Raw genomic sequence first — 21,051 nt, forward strand, 5'->3', positions numbered from 1 at the left:
CTGATAATCAATCCTTTCATTCACCGCAGAAGAGTAGGTCCAACGATTAACAGTCCGTGGCTTCAGCTGCGGGAGATGCAGTTTACGCATAGCTCCCCCTCCGCAGGCGTAACGTATTTACGTATTTTGAAACTGCTACTCGATTTGATTGGCTCTAACGATTCAAAAAAGGTGTCAATCACCCAAATCGACCAATGGGTTCCAGAGATAGGAGCTTGCGTAAGTATAAATAAAGGCAGTATTGCTGGTTTACGCATACCCCACTCTTCTTACGCAGGATAGTAGGCTATAGCATAGCATAGCATGTCCCGCAGCGACAGGAGAGCAGAGAACGTCAGATCGATCAGCAAAACAGCAGGATTTGTTTTCTTTGTCTTCATTGTAACAATGGCAGCCAGAAAGAAGACTTTTTTGTCCGTCGAGGAGGCATTGGACATCGTATTTCAGGACTCTCCGTCGGAAGATAGTGATCTCGTCACGCATACAGGGGACAGTAATGACTCTGATTATGAACCCCTGTCACCGGAAAGGTATGTAATCTCTCTGTTTGTATCTATTACTTATTTATTTGGTGTAAGAGTATTCATCTATTTGTTATTTATTTGGTGTAAGAGTGTATTCATCTATAGTAATTTCACACACGTGACAATAACACGACGACATCCATCTTATGATATAATGTTCTTTCACACACTCGACAACAAACAGAGAAGATGGATGACGTTTCTTGTTCTTGTTGTTGAAATAAACAAGACATATACATATACGGTATTACATTTCATTTAGCTGACGCTTTTATCCAAAGTGATTTACAACTATATATATATATATATATATATATATATATATATATATATATATATATATATATATATATTAGGGGTGTAACGGTACACGTACCCGTACCGAATAATTTCGGTACGGGCCCTTCGGTTCGGTACACGTGTACCGAACGCATATAACGTTAAACGTAAAAAAATGAGAACGTGAACAACTTCTTGGAAGCATTCTCAGGTGCTGCGTCGCAGCATTCAGAGTAATTTGCTCCCATTGTGATCAACGCGTCATAGAGCGAGCAAGTCATTTCATTGGACGAGCTGGTCAGAGGGATGCTTCAAATGTTGTCAGTAATTTGAGGAACTGTCGAAATGGCGAACGCAGATAAAGTTGAGCTCGAAAATCCTCCAGCATCATTGAAGTGTCCGGTTTGGGAACATTTTGGTTTCGCAGTTACGTACAAGGATGACAGACAAAGACAGGTGGACCGAACCAACGCTGTTTGTCGGCATTGTTCAACTAAAATTGGTTACGCGGCTGGCAATACATCAAACTTGCACACTCATTTGAAAAGGCATCACCCGAACGTGAATATCACCGGTACCAAAAGACTGAAGTGCAAACCCAACTCCCGCTAGCATTTAAGCCTCCACCACTCGCAAAAACTTCAGACTGAGCCAAAGCTATTACAAACGGCAAATATCCTTATGTTGCCATGTTAGCAAAGCGCTACCTGGCTGTATCTGCTACTACCTCTGTCCCTAGCGAGAGGGTGTTCTCCACAGCAGGAGACATTGCTAGTGCCAGCAGATCTGCCCTTTCGGCAAGCAATGTGGACAAGTTCATCTTTCTTTCAAACAACATGAAAATACAATGACAAGCAAGTCATTATGTCTAACTGGCTGCTTAGGTGCTAGTACAGTACAGTTCAAATACAGATTATTTCAGTTAATCGAAAAGCTGCACCTTAATGTTTGTTATTATATTTTATATTTATTTGAGTGAATACATTATTCACAGTTTAATCATAATAAAAATATATATGTTTTGTTTTGTGAAAAAAATTCTGCTGTACCGAAAACGAACCGAACCGTGACCAAAAAACCGAGGTACGTACCGAACCGAAATGTTTGTGAACCGTTACACTCCTAATATATATATATATATATATATATATATATATATGACGGACGGAATATTAATATTAAATATTGAACAGATTATATGAAACCCGTCTCACATAATTTACACGGTATACATTTTGAGTGATATAATGTTATTTCACACACTCGAAATTGATGTTCTGCTGTTGTTGTAGAGAAATTATTTCTGATTTGAGTTACATTTTTGAAAGTACAAGCCAGAGAATTAATCTATTTGTTTTTTCCACATTTGTTTTCACAGTGAGGAAGGCGATGAGGATATGGCTTCTGGATGCCCGAGTATTATGGGGAAGATGCCACCAAGGTCAGGAGGTACTGCAGGAGGTGCTCTGATGCTAGCAACAGAAGGGTGAAGATACCTGTGTACTGCAGGAAGTGTCAGGTCCCTCTGTGCTTCACTTCCAAAAAGAACTGTTATGACTTACTGGAGTAATACTGTAACATTCAGGGTTTGTATAAAGTTTTTTTTTTTACCCAAAAAATGCTTCTGGTATAGTGTGTTGCTAATTTTTTTTAAATAAATCTGCTCCAGTTGGAGTCAAATGTTTCCTAAGTTTCCTAATTTTTATTGTACAAGTAACATGCATCTCATGCAAAGAGGGAACTTCCCACACACACACACCGCACAGACACACACACACACACACACTTATTTATTTTTTATTTTTTTTACAATAATTTTTTTTTTTTTTATGGAATGAATACCTATAGTGATAATTAAATGTTATACAATGATTTTTACAGTCTGGTACCTGAAAAAGGTTAAATGGCACTGATGGAACCAAATGTACCCAAATGTGCCCAAAGCTTAGTCCGCTTGGACCTTTTTTTGCTAAACCTCTCTAAAAAGGTCAATTCTCACTTGTTTTGCCTCAATCTTGATACAGGGCACTTATTATATGTTATACTTTGGATTCCTAAAGCTTTTAGGCTACTAACCCATCATTCAAGGCTGGTTTTCACTATAAGTATTGGGTTTTATTTGGGCGGAGACAAGAATTTACACTTTTTGACTATGTTCCATCTGGATTTACTCAGAATCAATAAAGATGTTTTAGTGTCAGACACTTCTACATCCAACTCACAGATGTGACCTTGCTTTGATAAAAATAAATTATTAATATAACCCTTTTAGAAGTTAAGTTATAGTCCTTTGTTTTGGGCATGTCATTTTCGAGCCTGAAACCTGAAAAACAGGCTTGGGGCTTAAGAGGTTAAACATCTTACAACTGGTTTCCTCTCTGTGCCCTTTTTCTTTAGTGCAGCCATCTGCAATGAGTTGGAGAGAGACAAGAAGTGGGGCTGCAGACTGACATGCTTAACTAACAATAATGCTTAATTTATATCAAAACAATGCCTGTCTATCTAGCATAAAATCCCAATAAGCTGCTAGCAACTGCAAAACACTAGTGCTAGCTAATGTTTTGCAAGATATTAAAAGTTAGGCTATTACAGTAGACCTACCGTTAGTCTAGTAGCCTCACTTCTAATATTTTGCTAAACATTTGCTAAATACATGTTGGCTAGCTAATGAGCTTCAAATATCAACCTGAAAAACTGTGAGGCTCTCTTCCCCCCCCCCCCCCCCCCCCTCTGCACCACAGTTACTCCGCTGCGAGACGCTGCACGCACCCCCAACTCTGACTGACTTCCCGCATCCCTGTGTAACTGGGAAACTGATAGAATTGGATCATAAAATCGTGGTGTTTTTGCAACTTCAGCATAGGGGATTGGGATGTTTATTGAACTTCGGCTTTCAACTGATTTACCTTCGAAACACATGTATGGCTCTGCCGCTCAGCGCTGCTGCTTGCCTCTGTCTGTGTCTGCGTTCTTCGCACCTGCCTGTAATCTGAGAAGGTCCCGCCTCTCTGGCTGGCTCCCGCCCGGAAAATCTTCAGTGTTGATTGACACTTCAGTAATAGCCAGATAGCGCTGTGGGCGGGACATTGCTCGTGTACAGAGAGTGGTGACTGCAGCCAGAGAAACGGCCGCATCCGAGCCAAAGTTTTATCGGCAATTTGATAAAAAAAAAGGCTGATACCAATAATCGGTCAAATGCGGAATATCGGCCCCGATAATCGGCCAGGCCGACCCCTACTCTATACCCTGTGAATAATAGCTGTAAAGTTGCGTAATAATTATTGTTCTTAACCTACAAAAGTCCTAATATGGCAAACTATGAGTAATATTGAGTCCCTGTTGGTGGAGAGGTTGCTTAAACTGTCTTTACATTTGAATGCGCCACCCAGGTGAAATCTGTTGGATTAAACCTCTGATGCTCCCTGCTATGCTTGGAATTATAAGGTCACCAAAATCAAGATTTGTCCAAGCGGAGAACTGTAACGGGCAGTGTGTACATGCCCTCACTCCAGCAGCAATAATTTAAACCAGCTGTGTTGGTGTGCTACCAATGCTTTAATAGACTGGGAAATAATTGTTTAATTTGAGTACATTCAACTTGTATTTATTATAAACTTGACTTGTTGTCGTCAGCAGTTTTCCTTAGCACATAGCTAGCACAACTGGGAGAAGAGATGGCCCAAAACAGATGCACCATCATTCTGTATTCCTGGATCTCTCTGGTGAACCAGAGAAAATGAAGGAAAATCTCGTTCTTCTTCTGTGACTTAGACCTGGTGAAACATAGCCTGTATGTCGCCCATTAATGCCACAGGTTCCTGCCTGAAACGAGTGAGAACTCAAAGCAGTGAACTGGTGAGGTTGGGAGCTTGATAAAGTACATCGTTTAATGATCCTTTTTTAAATGTGGCACCACAATCAAATGCCACTCGGAGAGAACCTTTTCGTGGATGGTTAACAATAGGGCTGGACTGGACAGCAAATCGCCCTGGCATTTAGACCCAGACCGGCCCAAATCCATAAAACAAACGAATAGTTGCGGTTCCTGACATGAAGAATAACTCGGTATAATTTAAAAAACCGCTATTATTATCCTTTTTACGTACCAGGGGCAAACAAAACTAATACATACCACAAGTATGTGTAACTATCAATCATTAGCAATTAGACCTTCAAACCCTCTCACAAAGCGAACAGTGACCAAGCACTAATAGGGGAGTCTGGGGGGATATGCCCCCCCCAGAAGAAAAGTGTTACAAATAACCCCTTAAATGATGACTTCTAGTGAATTTAGGGGGGGGGGGGGGGGTACCCTATAGTGCCCTGCCTCCCCTTTCTATGACAATAGAGATAGGACCAGATGAGTCAACAGGATGAGTCAACGGCATCTTTTCTTGGGCTTGTTTCTCCCACAGATTGACCCTCTGATATGACTCCCTGATAAACACTGCTATGTCATTGATTAGGTTGAAAAGTGTTCCACATTCGATGACGGTTTGGGTAGTTTCAGCCAGGACAAGATTAAGAACATGAGCATAGCACCACACATGGACATGAGTGGGTGACGGGGAGGTCATCAGTGCAGAAAATCCTTTGTACCGGCCTTGCATATTGGATGCTCCATCTGTTGCATTACCTATACACATGCCCTTGTCCAGTTTCAGATGCTCTAAGACCTCTGAGAGCAAGTTCACAAAGTATTGTCCAGTGGATGCATGGCACTTCACTAAAGCCACAAGCCTCTCTTGCACAGTCTCATTGACATATTTTAAGATTACTGCACACTGATCCTGAGAAGTTCTGTCTTGTGTTGTGTCCAGCTGAACAGAAAACATTCCGGCCTTCTGGACATCACTGGAGATACTTTCTTTGATTAGACTACCAACAGTTTCTATTATGGAGTTAACAGTAGTTTTGGAGAGTAGGGTGATGAGAGACCCTCTACCTTTTGTTCCACTGGATTGGTGCAATTTCTTGCTCTTCTCTACGCAATCATCCAGATGCTCTTTTAAGCAGACATCATACTTTCCTAATAAAAGGATGAGCTCCAAAAAGTTACCGTGGTCCACGGTGTTGTCAGCTAGCATATGCTCCCTCATTCTCCACCTGCCTGCACTTTCACCACATCCACCACATACTCCAAAACCTGACGTCTCTTTCGGACTTGTTCCCTATGAGCAGACATCTGACTGCCAGCAAACATGCTTTCGATGTCTGCTTTAGAGCACCGTAAGAAAAAAGCTTCAGCACAGGTTGAATGTGTAATGCTCTTTTCGTGCTCCTCTGTACGCTGGTGTGCGTGCCTCCAATCTGACATTCCAGTTATAAATGTGCCAGTGTCAGTCCTCGTCCCAAATGCCAGACATACAAAACAACATATGACATCCCTTGCAATATGTAAGCCACTTTCTGCTGGTGCCATCTTTACAGGTGAATACCTTCCGCACAACTGGATTTCTGGTATGTTGTTGTGGGTGCTGTTCTAAAAACATCTGTAACATAGATGGCTCGGGGCGGGCAAAGTAATCTATGTCCTCCTGCTCTTTGCTCTCCTGACTCTCGCTGACACTCTCCTCCTCTGGGGATGCTACCTGGCTCAACCCAATGATACAGAATTAATGGATTCCCTGGTACAAATAGGCATTGACATAACAATACCACACAGTTAATGGTGAAAACTACATGTGTGTAGGGTTGGGTACCGAGAACCGGTTCAAGTTATCTCAGTGGGTCTCAAACGTTTTGATCACAATTTATGTAAACACATATTTCCAAGGCACTCCTTTATAATTATTGGGATAAAACAGGTTTGAAATCATTCCAATGTATACTATAGGACAGTAAACCAGACATATCGTTTTAAACTGGAGAGATACAAACATATGCATAAATAAAATAGTAAAATAAGATATGAATGAACAACAAAAATACGTTACATGTATTTGTTATTGGCTATGGTAGGTTATTGGTTATGTTCACATACTTATTTAATTATTAAAATGTAAACCGTTCTTTTTCATATGGGTGTTTAGAGTTGTACCCCCTAGATCTAGTCACTTCTGCTTAAAGTGCACCAGATTAAAGCATTTTACTTTAAAGTGTTCAAACATTTCTTCCCGGTATGCCTGAGAAGGCAGATATGCTTGTTTTTGCTCAACAAGAACTGTTTTTAAAAGTTGGACTGTTGCACTGTTGTAGCTTCAGGGGTTCTCAGGTTAAAGTTACATAGCAGTGAATATAAACAGACTGATTAATGGGAATATTACTGTAAACTAACCTGTGTAAAAGTTTCTCGAATAAATGTAATTTTTTTGGTGGAAGAAGCATGTATCATTTTTTTACCCTGCCCCTCAAAGAATCGGAATCGAGAACCGGAATCGAAAAGTGGAATCGGAATCAGAATCAGAATCGTGGAAATTCAAACGATACCCAACCCTACATGTGTGCCTCAATTTTTTTAAATCTATTTCTTATTATTCATTCTATATATTGGCAATCAAAACTACCACAAAAAGCTGACTATAAACATTTTTTTCAGGTCCCAAAAGACCACTGTTGCCCTTATAACCAAATAAATAAATAAACTAAACAAGCTGCCAGCTGACAGTAATTGTTCATGAATGGTGGTTAAGAAAATAATGACATTCTTTCAATGAGACAACTATCAGAGTCCCATTAAGCTATATTTTAACTTGCCAGGGAAAACCTAAAAAAGCCAGCTTACTAGCTTGTAGGCTAACGAATGTTTCTCTTATAATATTTGTCTTATTAGTGCTTCATCAAGGGGATATTAATGGGTTCCAGAACTACAGAGTATCATAACCTTAATAATGATCTTTTCCTAATTTTGTTAGCTTCTGCTTACCGCGAGTTCTCCTCCCTCTTCCCACTCGCGCTGATCTCTCTCCCTCATCATCTTCCTCACCACCAATATCGGCCACGGGTGCTGAAGATGGACCTGTACTAAACATGTCGGTTATTTTGACACAAGCAGCAGCATCAGCACGAAGGGCCTGCTTTTCTCTTGCCCGCAATTTTTCTGCTCCCCCTTTTCACTTGGCCTTCGCCTTCTCCATTTCTAACTCCATAATTTTTCGCTGCCACAGTGCTGCTGTGTTGGTACCTGTTCAGCCTAACCCTTTTCAATCACTCCATCCAGAAAGCTGGCATATTCCTTTTGCAACGTTGGGTTACACACATATTTTCCTCAATCCAAGTAGCCTTTGCTTTGCCACTGCAAAGTTGTTTGGAAGAAGGACGTCAGGTGTCTTAAGGGGCAACTTCAGGCTGTACCTGTTGTCCTGTAGTGTTGCAGATGTATTCATGATTTCCATACATCTTTAATCTTCCCTTGACATCTCTTTTTCCTCTGAGGGCTTTTCATTAAAGTCATGATTATACTGACTGCAAAGCATGAGCTCCAATTTGGAAATATAAATCCTATTCACCACAACAGAAGAAAGCTCCATGTCAACATTGCTGCCATTGCTGCTTCCATATAAAGGACCATCGATGGCCCATCCCAACACTGTTCTTATAGCGTATGGGCCATTTCCACAACTGTTGACAAATTCCCAAGGTTCCAATATCTTGGGAGCGTTGGTTCCAAACATGTCAACATTGGCATTTATGCTGCGGATATGGACCTTTGACAAATGATTCCACCTCTTCACATCCGCGGCTGTGGCAATGTTTGCTTTGGTTACTGGCATTTGCTTCTGTGTGAGGACCTCTGGAAGAGGATAACATTTATTTTCCTCAAGACCAGATGGCTCCATCCCAAATAAGGAGTAAGCTGGAACAACCTTTTTCTGTCCCAATAGCCGCGTTCACACCGCAGTACTTTTCCCACTATAGTTCCGAAATGTCGCGTTCACACCAAAAAGAGCCGGAACTAAAATTAGTTAATCAGAACCTTTTTTACCCCCTTTTCCGTCCCTGCTAGAAAGCAGGTACTTTCGTGGGAGAAAAAGGTTCCTATGTCTGATTGGCTGGGCGGAATGCAAACCACGCCCTGTAAAACTCTAAAAAAAAATTGAAGCCACCATTTTATTATCCTCGCATTAGCATTAGCCCAGCGCACAAACGCAGACTAACTTATGGCAACACAAAAGAAAACATGGAAGCGGTGGAGATGAGGAGGTGTCGGCGTTCTGGTGATTTACTCGGAAGGCTTCAGTAGAAGCTGCTGAACTCCGGGGACTTCCGGCCGGGGACTCCGGGTGGCAGTATACGCCGTGAAGTTGATTGCGGCCTGCCAGTAAACCCAAAGCAGAAGAAGAAGTGACGTCGGCGGCTTAATTTTCCTAATCCTTCCCCAGGAACTTATTCCGGTGTGAACGCAATCTGTAGTTTTCATGAACCTTTGTGGGAAAAGTACTGCGGTGTGAATGCGCCTATAGTCTTCAAAAGAAAATGTGTTCTTTTTCCTGTGATGTTTAATCTGTGCTTGAGATCTTCTGAGCAGAATGTGGCTGTTCTTCCAGGATCTAAAAATGTATAATCTCACTTCCCTTTGTGGACTTGACCTGCACTGGAATGATTGAAAGAATGCAGCCATCATTTTCTGGCCCCTGTTCGTCCACATGTCTGAGGGGGTGTTTGTGATTTAGCGGTTTGTCCCAATTCCACATTAGATGTATTTATGTGGAGCGCAGTAGGATGTTGCTTTTCCCAAACCTCACAGATAAAGCGTTGTTTACAGTCCCGGTTTATGTGTCCAATACACAAGCATCCAAAGCAAATTCCTTTCTCCTTTAGAAATTGAATTTGATCTCTGTGCTTCCTTCTGCTGAACTGCTTACATGACTGTGATCACAACAATGACACACCAAGCTCTCCTGTGGTTTTGAGTTGTTTGTCGTTTTAACTCCGACCTCACTCATTGGGAATACTGTAGCGGCAAAACTACTTCCTTTCATTCTGTTCTTTGATTGTGGCTGAAACATGTTGGAAGATTTGATAGCAACTGATTTATCAGAAAGGACTCGTACATGTCTCAATGAATTTGACCAAGTCAATGAAATGAGCTCTGTTGTTTGAGGCTTCCATGATGTTATGAGCTTTGTTTCTCCATTGTTCCTTATGGCAACTTGAAGACAACCATTTTCATATTGGAGGGCAAATCCAACTCCTGCATGTACTGAAGTTCTTCCATCACATTAGCACATCCACGCAGAAATAAAGCATAAGCTTTAATGTCTTCTGCCTTTGTTATTGTTGGCCAAGCTTTCCTATGTAAGCAGCAGCGATCTTGTACTCATTCCCAAAATGTTCTTGCAAAAGACCCTTTGCCACAATGTAGCCACGTTTTGGAGCCATGTGCTGGCAGCTACGAACCAGTTCCTGTGGCTGTCCTTTTGTGAACTGTTCTAAATAGTACAAGCAGTCGGCTTTGCTGGCTTTGGTTTCCACTCCTTGTTAAAATGCGTTAATGAAAGCCTTGTACTGAAACGGGTCTCCATCAAAGATAGGAATTGCTCTTGTTGGTAGAGCCTAGGGGTGTAACGGTATCCGTATTCGTCACGGTTCGGCACATGCAGTCACACGGCAAATACGCCTTTTTTTTTTACGAGTGGGAAAAAAGTCTGTCATTCAGGGCAGTATCCACTACACTATATTCATATTCATATAGTGTAGTGTAGTATTGCGCCTACAAGCTGTTTGCCAGCCGCCCTTAAACAACAAATGAAGAAGACACAACAACAAAACGAACTAAATACAAGAAGAAGAAAAGTTAGTATGGCGATTTCAGATAACACACAGGAGCTAGAACCACCTGCTTCTTTTAAATCAGCTGTGTGGGAAAATTTCGGGTTCCCTGTGGACTACAACAACGATGAAGTGTGCGAGTGGTGGATCGGACGAGGACGGTGTGTCGGCGTTGTTCGATAGCGGTGCGGTAACACACGCCAAACATGCTAAATCATATCAGAAGGCATCACCCAGATTTGCCACTCACCGGAGCCCGGCAAAAGACAACAGCAGTTCAACAGCTGATCCCCGCTGTTTTTAAGAAGCCAATAGACATGAAAGCTGTGAAACCAAAATAAATAATGGAAGCTTTTGGCATAATGTTTTTCAACGACTTTGCGCTCTGGAAACACTTTCTTATTATTTATGATGTCATATTTTCAAGACATTATTTTTAGTTTTACAGCTTGATGAAACCTTTTTGTTTGACATCAGTCATTATAGATAATATGGCCATCTGAGTGTGTGGTGCTGTTTGTGGTTTGTTTTTAACTGTTTAATAGGCCTACAGTTAATTATTCAAAATGTCAGAGTTCCTTATTTTGAAACTGAAACTTGCACCACTGTTCAAAAATAAATAACAACAAACCTGGAATTACGCATTTGGGACTTTTTTTTTGATTTTTCTTGTTGTACCGAACCGTGACCCCCAAACCGAGGTACGAACCGAACCATGACTTCTGTGAACCGTTACACCCCTAGTAGAGCCAGTAAATGTCAGTGCAGCTGTTATTTCATTTTGCTTTTGCATTATCGTGAATAAACCTTCAGGTGGAATTCGATTGATTTGCTGATGGTGATTTTCCTGTTGACTTTCCCATGCAGTTGATTCACCAGTTATCAACCCATGTGATGTTCCCAGATAATGTTGATGTTGTACATAAGCATCTTCCTTAAATGCAAACTGCCTTTCAGCTTGCTTTGGTTCCATGTCCATCTTTGTTGGTTGGCTGGATGATATTTTCCATGATGTGGAATCATACGCCTTTGCCAGGGGGTTAAGTGTGTTTAACGATGCCAGTTTCCTTTTTTCCTTTTCCAGGTATGGGTTAATTCCATTTGTTGGTGCAAGAGAGGAACGTTGTAAATGTGAACTCTGTAAAACTGCTAGCCTAGCAGTAGATACAGCTAGCTCAGTTTCCAAATCAAGCGGTTCCTTTCACCGCTTTAATTGTAGCTCCTGGTCCGCGCCTCTCAGTTAAACCTGCCACGCGAGCAACAATTGCAGCCTTTTCTGCTGCTATGATTTGTGCAGATGAAGTTGTACTTGACTTTGTACTGCTGTCACTTTTGTTTGAACATTTACCAACATTAGAAACTGTCATCAGGATTGATTTCATCATTATTATGACCAGTACCTTCAGTTTGACAAACCCACACCTTGATTTTGGCAATACATTCATCATTGAACATCATTTTGGCTTTAAACCATGTTTCATGTCTTTCCCTTTCATCATTTGGCAATAAACCCATTAAAGTGTCATGCATAGACCTTGTTTCAACACAATTCAATGTAACCATCAAGAGCATTTTGAACCTCAGCATGTTCACCATTTAACATCAAATCTTGTATATTTGTTCTTAATTTGCAAGCTTTATTTAGCTTAGCCTTTCTGGCATTTTGCAACCTCAAGTTTTTCCGCAAGTGCTTTGGCAGAAGTTTAACTACCCGCTTAGTGCTTTGTGTGTCACTACAGCTGGCAATGCTATACAGCTTGCCAGCAGCTGACGCGCTGTTAGCTGCTGGTATGTCTGCAGTGCGCTCCTCCATATTTAAAAGTCTTAAAGGCAAGCGCTTATTGTTCATCCATTTCACAACCAATGCATTGGAATTACGCCCTTGTGTGCACACAACTTAATTCCTATGACCATTTTAAACCGGTTGTACACATACCCCCTTTAGAATAGATGAAAGTAGTTCCGTGACAAGCGGCGAAAAGCTTCCCGGCACCATTCACCGCGTTGATCCTGTCGCCTTCCTGTGCAGCAGATGAGCAAACGAGGTGTAGCCGTCCTCCTCTGGGCGTCAGGTGGCTGATAGCAGCTGAGCAGCCGGCGTGTTGTTGTCCTCCTTCCGGCGTCCGGTAGAGAAGATGAGCAGCCGCTCTCAGCGTTCCATAAACGCGACGAAAAATGTCCTCTTAAATAACTCCAAAAAAGGCACGTTTTTGACTAACTGTAGAGGCTAAAACAACGCTCTAAGCCTCTGAGGATCCGCTATGTTGGCGTGATTGACGCACACAAAGTTTGCCAGGTGAATAATAGTACGAAAACAAAGTTTCCAGTTCGATACAGTCCATTTATTTCCTTTTCACTGGTTTCCATTTAACTTGCTTCATTCTCTCATTCACCATACATGATATTACGGTTCACACAATACCTTTTGCAAATGTTTGTAACACAGTGTTTGTGTGTGTGCTCCGTGTGTGTGTGGGTGTTTCTGGTGCCCCTTTCACACCAGCGCCTTTTCAGCTCCGGCTCGGAGCTAGAGCCTGAAAAGCGCCGGGTTTTCCAGTTCACACCGGAGCTGCGGCGGCCGCTTCATTTCCAGCTCCAAAAAATTGTCGGTCCAGAGGCAAGAGCTTTGGAGCTAAGAGGTGACGTCGCTTACGTCTCTCTTACGTCGAGGCGTGCAGGAAACTAAACCCACCTCCCATGGGTCGACTGTTATGCCTGCCTACAAGCAGTAGTGCTTATAAACACACTTTATAAAGTCAGGCAACACTAACCAGGCTTCGTGTGATTCTGTTTATCTGTACCTTACTTTGACCATCCGTTCACTGTTATCGATCATTGTGGAGAGAGGCAGACGTGTTGTTTTGTATTATTGCAGCTATCGGATTAGAGTAGTCAGTTTAGCTTCGGTTGCTATGCTAACATCACCCATTTTATACCAGAGAAACTTTCATAACAGCGTTGTGATACCAAACAGTGTCAATTCAGACTGACACACATTCACTTAGGCTAAGGGGAACTGGGGATATGCATCAGCTGCTTGTGAGTCGGACAGTGAATACTTTAGAGCGGCCGCTGCAGTGCGAGCTAACCGGGAGCTAACGGGAGAATAAACTCCGTGGAAGAGCAGCACTGCAGCGGTCGGTAAATGCTGCAGAAACACATTAATAAACAATGAACCACGGCACTCTGGAGCAAAGTATAAGGTTGGAGAAGTCGTTATTCAATTTATTCTGGCTTCGTGTGATTAAAAGCAACACGATCATCGACCCGACGTTGTTGTTGTTGTTGTTGTTGTGAGCTTCCGTTGGGGAGCAAATCAGCGATGTAAACGGTGACGTCATGACGCAGCAAGGGCAGCTCTGGGGCGCCAGTGGGCGGTGTGCACAGAGCGGGAGCTGAAAAGGGAAACCGGAGCTGAATCAGAAAAGCTCCCGCTCGGAGCTAGAAACTGAAAAGCGCTGGTGTGAAAGCCGCATCAATGTCGAGTAAAGCTGCTCCAGAGCCACTATTTCAAGCATACTACGTCATCGAGTGCCGCCGAAGGACTGTTCCAATGTCCAGCATACTTGGAATTCTACCGAGCCCGGCGTACTTCGTAGCGAGACATTTCGAGGTCTTAAAATCCCCACAATGCTTTGCGCACGGACCAATTTCCCCAAATCTGTGGCGGAAAATGTAAGGCAGGGCCTCTCATAGGGCTGTGCAATTAATCGTATTTTAATCGTGATTACGATTATGGCTTGCGACGATTATGAAAACAGCATAATTGACAAAATACGATTATTTTGCTGGGTGCGCTTTCGCCCCTCCCTAAAAGCCCACTCGGCCACGTGGGAGTGACATGTGTTGTGAGTGTTCAGCGCGAGCGAAGATGTCAGAACAAGAGCAGAGCAGCAACTCGTTAAAAAGAAGGGTACAACTATTTCCACTACTTGCAAGTACTTTGCCATTACATTTCACATCGCTAAAGATATGTGCCCAGTTAGCACTGTTAGCAACCAGGGCTTCAAGCAACTTGTCAACACGTTGGACAAGCATTACGCGATGCCGCCTCGGTATTATTTCAGCAGGTCTGCGCTGCCTGCACTATATGACAAATGCCGTGGGGAAGTTGAGAGAGATGTGGCTTCAGCTGACTACTTTGCTACCACAACAGACCTATGGTCTAGGCCTGGGGTGCCCAACCAGTCGATCGCGAGATGTGTCTAAAAATAGAACAACAATATTCTGTTTTATCGTTAATGTCCTGTAACATAATCTTCCTGTGCCAGAATAATGCACTTGAACGCATCAAAGCTTTGTGATTGGCCGGCGTCACCCCATGTGTCGGGGCCTGGCTGAGGGTCTTCAGTACAGGTGGATTGTCACCTGCCTGCGCTCATCTCTGAAACCAGACCATGTAAACAGGCTGGTGTTTCTTGCAAACAATCTTTAAGAGATGACATGAGCAGCCCTACCAGCATTTGCCATGGTGGCCTAAACATTTTTATTTGGTCTTAAATTGTAGTTCAACATTTATTTCCTGTTACTTCTGGACCATGACGGTTGGCCAGCCTTCAACGTTTAACTGAGTGGAATATGTTGAATATGTTTTACCAAAATGTTGGCTATATGTTAAGGAGTGTTCAGTAGGTTGTGACGGTGCACTGCAACATATTTGATTTAATTTATTTTGGTCTAATTTATTTGTATTTATCATAATAATATATGTTTAGTATGGTTTTGGAAGTGCGCTCCAACATATTTGTTCTTGTTTATTGGTAAAATATTATTTGTTTTAAAGTTCAATAAATGGTCAATGAATAATCGTCAAAATAATCGTGATATCAATTATTGACCCAAATAATCGCGATTATGATTTTTGCCATAATCGCACAGCCCTAGCCTCTCATATGACGCACACTTGCTCGCCTGTTCCACTCTTCGTTTTCCGAATGCCAGGAAGTATTCTTGCCTCGCTTCTGAAGCAAGTGACTCAGTAACCCACGGTGTGTGTTCTCCGTGTGTGGTCAGTGTGTGGCCTTCTGGCGGAACCTCTAACCACAAAACATAGGTTCCTACCTTTATACCCACAGTGTTAATTGGCTCCTACTGTACATATATTGAATCTAGAATATATGAATGTTTCATTTTCTGAAATAAATTACAGAAAAAAGGTTCTGATATAGTAATTGTTTGAGATGCACCTGTAGATTCAGCTTTAGCATCTAACCAGATGACAAAGAAGCAGTTAAGTGCAGTGTAATATAGCATATTAAAACTAAGAATAAATATTACTATTTGACAGATTTTTTTTTTTGGTCTAAATTAAGGCTATAACTTTTTTTTTAAAAAGTGTCACTCCCAGTGAAGTAAAGTGTTCTGAGTTTTTCTTTGTTATCAGCTGCAGCTAAACAATTTACAAAAAAATGTTTTCATTCCCAACAGGTCTCATTTGTTATGTAAAATCTGTTCATCACATCATATTGGCCTTTTTTGTTTTACCACCACTAGGTTTTCCATGTGCCGCTAGAGGAGCGCAAGTACAAGGACCTCAACCAGTTTGGGGAAGGAGACCAAGCGAAGGTCTGTGTTGACATCATGCATAAGACCGGAGCCCACCTGGAACTCTCCTTGGCTAAAGATCAGGGCCTCTCCATCATGGTTTCCGGAAAGCTGGATGCCGTGATGAAGGCCCGCAAGGAGATTGTGTCCCGACTGCAGACTCAGGTCAAGAGATCCGTCTTGTTGTTTATGACAGAAAATGTTGTTAATAGTTAAAGAAATGGTGCCAACTGTATGTTCTAACTCTTAACAGGCCTCGGCTACTGTTGCCATCCCCAAAGAGCACCATCGTTTTGTCATCGGCAAAAATGGGGAGAAGCTTCAAGAGCTCGAGCTCAAAACTGCCACCAAAATCCAGATCCCACGACCCGACGACCCCAGTAACCAGATCAAGATCTCTGGTACCAAGGAGGGCCTGGAGAAAGCAAAGCATGAGATCCTATTGATCTCTGCCGAGCAGGTAATGTGTCTCCACTCACATGTGTTCCAGATGTCACAGCTTTTAGGAGAAATATTAATCGTTTCCCCCTGCCCCTTTTACTCTTACAGGACAAGCGTGCTGTGGAGAGAGTGAACATTGACAAGGTGTACCACCCATTCATCACCGGTCCCTACAACAAGCAAGTAGGAGAGATGATGCAGGAGACCGGAGCCCGTGTTAATGTCCCCCCTCCCAGCGTCAACAAGACGGAGATTGTCATCACTGGGGAGAAAGAGCAGGTGGCCCTTGCTGTGACTATGATCAAGAAGATTTATGAAGAGAAGGTAAGCCAACAATTAAACGATTACAAGTAAACTAAAGTTGAAATAATTGTTTTAAATCTAGTCTTCAGTTTTGAGAGAGAGATATACACATGCCACAACCTGAGGGACAGTGAATGACACACACGTGTTGGAGAGAGAGGGAGAGAGGGAGAGGGAGAGAGGGGGAGAGGGAGGGAGAGAGACAGAGAGAGACCATCCATTTCTACTGATCATTATTCCATTGATGAGGTCTACTAGAATAGATACACGTGTGCTAAGTCACAAGACAATGTGACTTAGGCCATTATCTTTAAGTTGCACCCCTAACATGTACTCAAATGATGCATACTTTCTTCCTTCTAGCTGGTTTACATAGACCTGAGCTGAATGGCTTAGTTACATAGCATTTGATATACTAACTACAATATTTAAATGTGTAGCCAACGCTACATCTCAAAGTTATTTTCTTTTTTCAGTTTGTGATTCAATGTCTTGATTTTTGATGTAAATTCATGCAGTCTCCTTTTTTAGGTAGTTGTATATTATATCTTAAACAAACTGAAATCACTTACATTTTGTATTTAGCTATAAGCAGCTAGAGTTTCATTTTACAACATTTGTTGTTTTTAGTTCTAAATCACACTGGCATTTGGCATCTTAAGATTTTATGATGCACAAGTCCCTGATCAGCTCTACTCTTTTTTTTATTGCAGAAGAAGAATTCCACCACCATCGCAGTGGAAGTGAAGAAGTCTCAGCACAAGTATGTGATCGGTCCCAAGGGAAACACCCTGCAGGAGATCCTGGAGAAGACTGGTGTGTCCGTGGAGATCCCACCGTCCGACAGCAGCTCAGAAACTGTCATCCTCCGTGGGGAGCCCGACCGCCTGGGTCAGGCCCTCACTGAAGTTTATGCCAAGGTGTGGAACGTTTTCATGTTCTGATTAAGTTTGATGCTGTAATCATTGAAGAAATTAGGTCTAACTTAAAGAACACGCTTCCTTTTGCAGGCGAACAGCTACACTATTTCCTCGGTCACAGCTCCTTCTTGGCTTCATCGTTTTATTATTGGCAAGAAGGGGCAGAACTTGGCCAAGATTACCCAACAAATGCCCAAGGTATGTTTACTATACATTAACTAACTAAAGCATTTTAAATGATACTATATTACTTTTTTTAATCTTACTTTCCCATGTATTTTGATTTCAGGTGCACATTGAGTTCACTGAGGGAGAAGATAAGATCACCCTGGAGGGTCCCACCAAAGACGTGCAGATGGTGCAGGGCCAGATCGAAATCATTGTAGCAGATTTGGTAAGTAACACGTTTCCTTTACAAGTTTGTTTTTGACGTACACCCAAATTCACACTGCCAATCAAAACGGTTCTCTGATGTCAGAGTAGGTCTTGTACAAGTAGTACCTAAAAGGTTATTTTCATGTAAAGTAAAGCGCCCCATTTAAAGGGGCGACTGGCTGCGAGGTTATGCTGTTGTCTTTCAACCAGAAGGCTGTGGGTTTGATGCCAGCCCAAGCAGTCAACATGTTGATGTAAGCCTGAGCTGTTCTCGATGGCATGGTGTATGGATGTTAGCCTCCTAGAGCAAGTGGCACTGCTCTGTATTAATGAGGTGTGAATGATGACATGGGCTCGTAACGACTGGATAAAGCGCTATATAAGTACAGTTTACCATTTAAACAACACATACAAGTGCAGTTGAGCCAAGCCAAGTCATTTGTATGCATTTATTCTACTTTCACCTAAAAGGTAAGCCGTATGGACTACACCGAGATCAGCGTGGATACCAAATTCCACAGACACCTGATTGGAAAAGGAGGTGTCAACAGTAAGTATAGTCTTACTGTCCAAAGCATGGTGTATACAAATCAATACAACAAACATTGGATCAACATCCTCAAATCTGATTTTATTCTTATTATCCATAGTCAACCGCATCAAAGAACTGCACAAGGTGACTGTCCGCATCCCCCCTGACAACGAGAAAAGCAACTTGATCCGTATTGAGGGGGATCCCCAGGGTGTCCAGGAAGCCAAGAAGGAGCTGCTTGAGCTGGCGTCTCGCATGGTGAGACAAACTTGGGTTCGCAGGCAAGAGGCTGCCAATTGTAACCTGATGTGCTGGGGTTGTCTTTAGAGCTTGGAATAAGCCTAGTCAATGTTTTGAAGGTTGGATGTATGCTTGAATTTGAAAACACTCATTAAAAAATGCATGATTTTCAATGTTGTTCATCTACACAACCACTTGTATAAACACATCTTTAAAAAGGTTACAGAGTTGTCGTTATCAAAACATACAATCAAAGTTTATATGATCAGCTAGCGATATTAACAAAGAGTGACAGACAGACAGACCCTGACTGTGCCGTTACTAAACCTGCTGTCTCTCACAGGAGAATGAGCGTACAAAGGACCTGATCATTGAACAGCGTTTTCATCGAGCCATCATTGGCCAAAAAGGGGAGAATATTAAAGAAGTGCGCGACAAGTTCCCTGAGGTGAGTTGTTTGCCGTTCGTGTTAGTTTGTCTGTGCCCAAAATATTATTTGTAACTTATGAAACTCAATATTAATATTTATTCCAGGTCATCATCAATTTCCCCGACCCAGCACAGAAAAGTGACATCGTTCAACTGAGGGGCCCCCGAAATGAGGTGGAAAAATGTGCAAAGTTCATGCAGAAGATAGTGGCTGAGATGGTAAATCCTTACAAAGGTCTTATTCGATTAATATTGTATTTTAAAGGCAACTATTACGCCCTAAGTGCAGTTGTGTGTTAACTCTCAGTGACTCCTTTTGTCAGGTGGAGAACGGCTTCTCTCTCTCAGTCCCCATCTTCAAGCAGTTCCACAGAAACATAATTGGAAAAGGAGGATCAAATATCAAGAAGGTGCTGTATATGTTTTAAAGAGAATGTATGAAGTTGAATTAGGTCTTCAGGGTGTCCATGTCGAACTTAACAATGTTCTCTTTTGTTTTCTAGATTAGAGAGGAAACTAACACAAAGATTGACCTGCCAGCTGAGAACAGCAACTCAGAGATGATCGTCATCACGGGCAAGAAGGCAAACTGTGAGGTTGCACGGACTCGCATCTTGGCCATTCAGAAAGAACTGGTAAGCACATGCATGCACGTATATTAGGGCTGAGCAACTTAGAAATACATTCCTTTTATTTTGGCAACAGTGAAATACATTAAATGTATCCCGATTTAAATTGTCTCTCAAATAACACAACTGGTTACAGTGTTTCCCACAGAATTTGATTCTATCTGCACCCCCCCCCCCTCAAATAAGAAAATACATTCAAGTTCATGGCTACTGTAGGCAACGTTCTTGTTGCTCTGTGTTGCATTGTTAATGAGTGAAACACACTCTGTGGGGTTTATTCTCCCAAAAATATAATTTACAATTTAGGCATTTAGCAGACGCCTTATTCCAAAGCGACTTCCAATGACCAATTACAGGGATGTTCTCCCTGGGCTAAGTGCCCTACTCGAGGGCACACTAGTAGTGGTCAGGGTTCGTACGGGTGCTGGAAATCCTTTAAAATGCTTGAAATTGTACGAGGTGTTTTCAAGGTTTGAAAAGTGCTTGGATTTTGGGAATCGTGCTTGAATTTGGGATAAAGTGCTTGACATTGTACATGCTTTACTTCGCTTTTTAGATTAAAAGAAAATAAAGAAGTCGGAGCGCGCTTAATTGCTTCGCTTCTACATAAAACAGCTCCGCTGCGGCCTTCCCGTGCTATGCGCGTGACCTGCAGGTGTTTGTTCCGTGTGACCTGGGCATTCTGATGAGAGATAGATGACTGTGTGCCAGGAGGCTGCAGTTTCAACGAGCGTTGGCTAGCAGAAGACAAATACAAGCCATGGCTAAGACGAGGGTCAAGCCCACGAGTAGCCTCCTGCAAAAATAACGATGCGAGAGTCTGTGCTGATGAGCCACATGAAAGGTACGCCGTAGTAGAGCATTTTAGATTCCACTCATATCTTGTACTTGAGTCGAAGTACTCAGATCTTGTACTTGAGTAAAAGTAGAAGTACTCAGATCTTGTATTTGAGTAAAAGTAGAAGTACCAGAGTGTAGGAATACTCTGTTACAGTAAAAGTACTGCATTCAAAATGTTCCTCAAGTAAAAGTAGAAAAGTATTGGCATCAAAATATAGTGAAAGTAGCGACAGTAAAAGTCATCATTGTGCAGATTGGTCCATTTCAGAATAATATATATGATA

General features: G+C 42.1%; 1 protein-coding gene across 1 annotated transcript in view; it reads left to right on the top strand.

Moving 5' to 3' along the window:
- Positions 1 to 21,051, top strand: part of hdlbpa (high density lipoprotein binding protein a) — a 44,340-nt gene that overhangs the window by 14,367 nt on the left and 8,922 nt on the right. Inside the window, exons 5-16 of the mRNA XM_034078694.1 lie at positions 16,008 to 16,223; positions 16,312 to 16,518; positions 16,608 to 16,823; positions 17,516 to 17,722; positions 17,813 to 17,920; positions 18,012 to 18,116; positions 18,569 to 18,647; positions 18,748 to 18,887; positions 19,213 to 19,317; positions 19,404 to 19,517; positions 19,622 to 19,708; positions 19,802 to 19,933. Coding sequence (XP_033934585.1) covers positions 16,008 to 16,223; positions 16,312 to 16,518; positions 16,608 to 16,823; positions 17,516 to 17,722; positions 17,813 to 17,920; positions 18,012 to 18,116; positions 18,569 to 18,647; positions 18,748 to 18,887; positions 19,213 to 19,317; positions 19,404 to 19,517; positions 19,622 to 19,708; positions 19,802 to 19,933 — 1,716 coding nt within the window. The remainder of the gene's footprint in view (positions 1 to 16,007; positions 16,224 to 16,311; positions 16,519 to 16,607; positions 16,824 to 17,515; positions 17,723 to 17,812; positions 17,921 to 18,011; positions 18,117 to 18,568; positions 18,648 to 18,747; positions 18,888 to 19,212; positions 19,318 to 19,403; positions 19,518 to 19,621; positions 19,709 to 19,801; positions 19,934 to 21,051) is intronic.

This window comes from Pseudochaenichthys georgianus, unplaced genomic scaffold (assembly GCF_902827115.2).
Source record: "Pseudochaenichthys georgianus unplaced genomic scaffold, fPseGeo1.2 scaffold_464_arrow_ctg1, whole genome shotgun sequence".
Classification (NCBI taxonomy): domain Eukaryota; kingdom Metazoa; phylum Chordata; class Actinopteri; order Perciformes; family Channichthyidae; genus Pseudochaenichthys; species Pseudochaenichthys georgianus.